General features: G+C 62.6%; 1 protein-coding gene across 1 annotated transcript in view; it reads right to left on the minus strand.

The window, feature by feature from the left end:
- The window catches only part of MYBPC2 (myosin binding protein C, fast type), a 24669-nt gene extending 21012 nt beyond the window's left edge, over positions 1–3657 (minus strand). The window contains exons 1-7 of the mRNA XM_012643017.1: positions 3639–3657; positions 2455–2514; positions 1869–1955; positions 1582–1730; positions 1087–1204; positions 359–407; positions 137–196 (exon numbers count right to left, since the gene is read on the minus strand). Coding sequence (XP_012498471.1) covers positions 137–196; positions 359–407; positions 1087–1204; positions 1582–1730; positions 1869–1955; positions 2455–2514; positions 3639–3657 — 542 coding nt within the window. The remainder of the gene's footprint in view (positions 1–136; positions 197–358; positions 408–1086; positions 1205–1581; positions 1731–1868; positions 1956–2454; positions 2515–3638) is intronic.
- Positions 3658–4332: the final 675 nt, after the last annotated feature.

Here is a 4332-nt window from a genome sequence, read left to right on the forward strand (position 1 = left end):
GACAGGTAGCCAGATGGGATGGTGGGCTGACTACTGGGTGGGCAGGGAGTCCAGAGATGACGGTGGGGAAGCAGCGACCGTGGGGCTTCACCCACCACCCCCCTCCACTCTCTGTGCCCGGTGGGGGGTGGCTCACCTCTTCTTCAAGAGGCCGCTGAAATCCAGCTCGCCCATCTTCTCTGACTTCCCTTCACCCCTGTGGCCATCAAGAGGGCATATGAACCCCACTGGGGTCCTGTCCCCTCAGACTCACCCCAGGGGTCCCCACTCCTTGCCTCCCCCAATCCTCCCTTCCCCCCTCTCAAGGGAGAGCCTCCCACAGTCCTTGGCCCCCCACCCCAGGTCCAGGGTCACTTACGAACGCTTGAAGCTTTCTAGACTCTGCCCAGAGGCGTCCTGGCGGGGGGCTGGGGGAGGCGAAGGGCAAAGGAAAAGTGAGGCGGAGCAAGGGCTGACCTAAGACCAAGAGCTCCTCCCCAGGCCTGCACGACCTCTTCCAGGCCCCTTTTCCTCCACCTCTTGGAGCAGCACACCCCCTCGCTTAGGCCTGGACATCCTAGGGCGGCTCACACTTCCCTGGCTGCCACACACACCCGCTCTCAGCAGCCTGTGCCCCCCGCACCCGGGCCTGGGCAGTCTCGTGCCCTGTGTCCTCTCACAGCTTGGGCTACAGAACCCCACAGCCCGTTCAGCCTCAGGCCCCCATCCACGTGCCCCCAAATCTGTGCAACTTCCTGTTAATCCTGCACGTCCTCATCTAAACCCGCACACTCTTATACTCTAGACCTGGACACCCTAATTCTCTTAGCCTTTACTCCTGCCTTCTCGAACACGGAATCTACATAACTCGCCTCGTAAGCCTTCGCGTGCACACCCCAAGACCCTGAACATATAGATTTGGGGGCCTACTCTAAATCTGTAGGTTGTCTCCCCAGTCTCAAATGCCCTGACCCCAAACCTTCACGGCCTCCTCCTAATACCCGTACCCGCCTCCCCCCACATCTCCACCTCTCCCTACACCTGGCTGCTGGCTCCGTCCCCCACCCCGACCCATACCCCTCGGCCCCCCACCCCCTGCCAGCGCACCCTCCACATCGATGTTGAAACCGCAGCTGTGGCAGGCTTCCTTGGTTTTGACCTCGAGGCGGTAATCCCCGCGGTCCCCCAGAACCACCTTCCCAATGTGCAGCTCCACGGTGTACACCTGGGGGCCGGGGCCGGGGTGTGGGTGCAGGTGACCACCCCCCAGTGCCACCCCACGTCCCCCAGAGCCCACATCGTAACTCTGGCTCCAAGTGCTCACCCCCGACCCGCAGGAGGGGGCAGTGGAGATCCAGAACAGGGCTGCTCAGCACCTGGTGGCCAGTTCTGTGCCCCTCACGCCTGGCCAGTCTCCACCCCGGGGGCCCATGTTCCCGACTCCCTAAGACCCTCCTGGGAGTGCGTGTGGCCCCGGCCCCAGCATCCCTCCTGCCCAGCACGACCTCCATGCCCCACCGCGGGGGCTCCAGGCCTTCTGAGAAGCAGGGCCTGCACCACCTCCAGCCCCGGCCCGTGCCTCTCATCCCACAGCGTCCTCACATTGCTGGCAGAGTCGTGGGACTCCTTGAAGGAGAATCGCGTGCCGCTCTTGCTGCCCAGCTCCAGCCACTTGCCCTTGAACCACCTGATGGTCGGCGGGCCCTGGAGCTCCTTCCCGTTCACCTTGGCCACGATCACCGTGTCCTTGCCTGGACAGGAGGCGGGGAGGGAGAGTCCAGTCAGGAGCCTAGACTCCCCAGAGAGGCCATGAGGTTGTGACAGCCCAGCCCCTCCTCCCTCAGACCCGGGAGTCCAGGGCCCCCAGCCCTTCCCTCAGGCCCGCTCACTGGTCTCCACCGATACGGAGTCCGGCTTCTTCAGGAAAATGCCAGTGGGCTCCTCCGCAGTGGGCGACTGGTCCTCAGGTGGGGCTTCTGCTCAGGAGACAGGACGAGGCGGTCTGAGGCGGGGGAGGGGCGGTGGGCCACTCGGAGGAGGGGTTAGAGACACTGAGGCAGCCTCTGCTCAGAAAGCAAAGGCCATGAGGGTGAAATGGCTTCTCCTGACTTGGGAAAGACCACGTCACCCAAGTGGCTACGTGACCTTGGCCAGCTCCCCCACCCTTTTGAGCCTCAGTTTCCCCATCCGTAGACTGGAGGGTCCTGAATGGGCCTTGAGATAGGAGAGGTTTGAAGATAGACTGGGGCGTTCAAAGCTGGACAGGACTCGGGGATCCGTCAGCAGGTGACAGGAGGCTCTGTCCAGGGTGCCAGGAAGCCCAGGCGGCTGTGAGCAGGGCAGGTGCCAGTCAGCTCTGGCCGTGGGGACAGATTAAAGGATGGAGACCAGGAGAAGGCTGGGGCGAGGGTGCAGAGGGGATCATGGGGGAGGTAAGATGCCAGGCCGGTTGAGCCCGAGGAAACACCATCTCACCTTTGGGGGCCTCTGCAGGAGCCTCCTTAGGGGAAGCCCCTTTGGGGGCCTTTTTGGCCTCTGCAAAGTAGAAGTTCACAGTTGAGCATGTGCTCAGCTCCCTCCTCCCTCAGACCCAGGGGTCCGGGCCCCCAACCTCCTCCCTCAGACCCAGGAGTCCGGGCCCCTATCCTATGTGTAAATCTATCTCTCACCCTGAGACTCTTTGGGATCAGGTTTCCCTTACCCCAGGCCGGCCATGCCCCATCCATCCAGGCCACCAGGCCCTGACCTTCTGGGGCCTGGGGGTATAATTAGCTCTACCTCTGGGCTGGAAACTGGACACCTCGTGCTGACCACAAGATCCTTCACCTGCCCTGCCTGCTGGCTCCTGGCCCGCTAGGCCCCCAGCTACAGATGGGGCTGGACCCCCACCCACAGCCTGGTTGGGCTGAGGCTGGCAGACAGGATGGACCAGGAGGGGGTTCCCTCCCAGGGGCTTGTGTCTCCCATGCTGACTTTTTCATCAAGAGGAAGCCCATCCCCCTACAGAGTGCCCTCCAGGCCCAGTCAAATGACCCCCAAACTCTACACAAAAGACCCCGAACCCTCTATGAAGAAGGCCCCCTACTTCCTACGCATGAGAGCCCAATTCCCAAAGAAGGGAGGTTCCCCCATCCTTATACAGAGACTAATTTCCTGTGACTTGACGCAGGTGGGAACCCCTAATCTTTATACAATCACCCCCATCCTACAGAAAAGGCCCCAATCTTCTCTCAGAGAAGGGGCCCAGTCCTTACGCAGAAGATGCCACCCCAAAATGTCGAGGACCTCAGTCACCCTGCAAACACTCCCAAATCTACACACACAGGACCCCCATCCCCATCGAGAAAAAGGGACCCCAATTTACAGAGAATCATCATCTCCACCAGAGATGGGCCTCCCAATCGCCTACAGAGAAAGGAACCCCCTCACTGCGGAAGGAAGGGGTCCCCCCCACCCGACACAGATATGGAACCCCCCATCCCACCCAAGGAAGGCAACACCTCTCCTTACAAAGGGAAGGGGACCGCTCCCCCCATGCAGGGAAGGGAGCGCCTCTTCACACAGAGAAGGCACCCCATTCTCCCAACCCCACAAGGAGGGGAGTCCCAAAACCTCATTCAGAAAAAAAGACCACAGAGGGAAGGGGTTCTGGCAGCCACCTGGTTTTGCCTCAGGCATGTCGGCGGGCCTCCTCCTACTCCTCTGACCGCACCTGTGTCCCGCTAGGCCCTAGGGAGGCCAGGTGCGCCCCCAGGGGGAGCCCTTTAAGGAGTCCGGAGACTCCCAGAAGGCCTAGGGAGGCATCGGCAGATGGGCCGCCCCACATTCCACCCGCGTGCTCTAAAGGGCGAGAAATAACAGCTGGACAGAGAGAGGTGGCTGGACGCCAGGCCCCCAGGGAGGAAGGGCGGGGGGCTCGGACGCCGGGGTCTGAGCGGAGGTGGCGGGGGCGGGGACGCCAGGGTCTCGGGGAGGAGGGGGCCGGGCTGGGAGTCCTGAGTCTGGGGGCAGAAGAAACCGGGCCCGGACTCGGGTCCTGGAGAAAGGATGAGGGCCGGGACGCCTGGGTCCTCGGAGGGAGAGGAGGCGACTGGAGGTCTAAAGTGGGTGAGGGCGGCGCGCCAGGACTCGGCCGCGCAGGGGCGGGGAGAGACAGGGTCTAGAAAGCCATTCTTAGTATCTGCAAGTCAGGAGTTTTCGGGAAACCAGAGCCGGGAGGGAGGGTCGGGTTTCCCAGCGTAGGCAGGACGGGGGGGAGGAGGTCTCTGTGCCTGCAGGGAGGGCACCGGGGCTCTGGGACTTCAGAGTCCTAGGTGTGGGCAGACCCGAAGGCCTGAGCCCTCCTGGGACCGC

This window comes from Propithecus coquereli, unplaced genomic scaffold (genome assembly GCF_000956105.1).
Source record: "Propithecus coquereli isolate 6110/MARCELLA unplaced genomic scaffold, Pcoq_1.0 Scaffold193, whole genome shotgun sequence".
In the NCBI taxonomy this organism is placed as follows: Eukaryota; Metazoa; Chordata; class Mammalia; order Primates; family Indriidae; genus Propithecus; species Propithecus coquereli.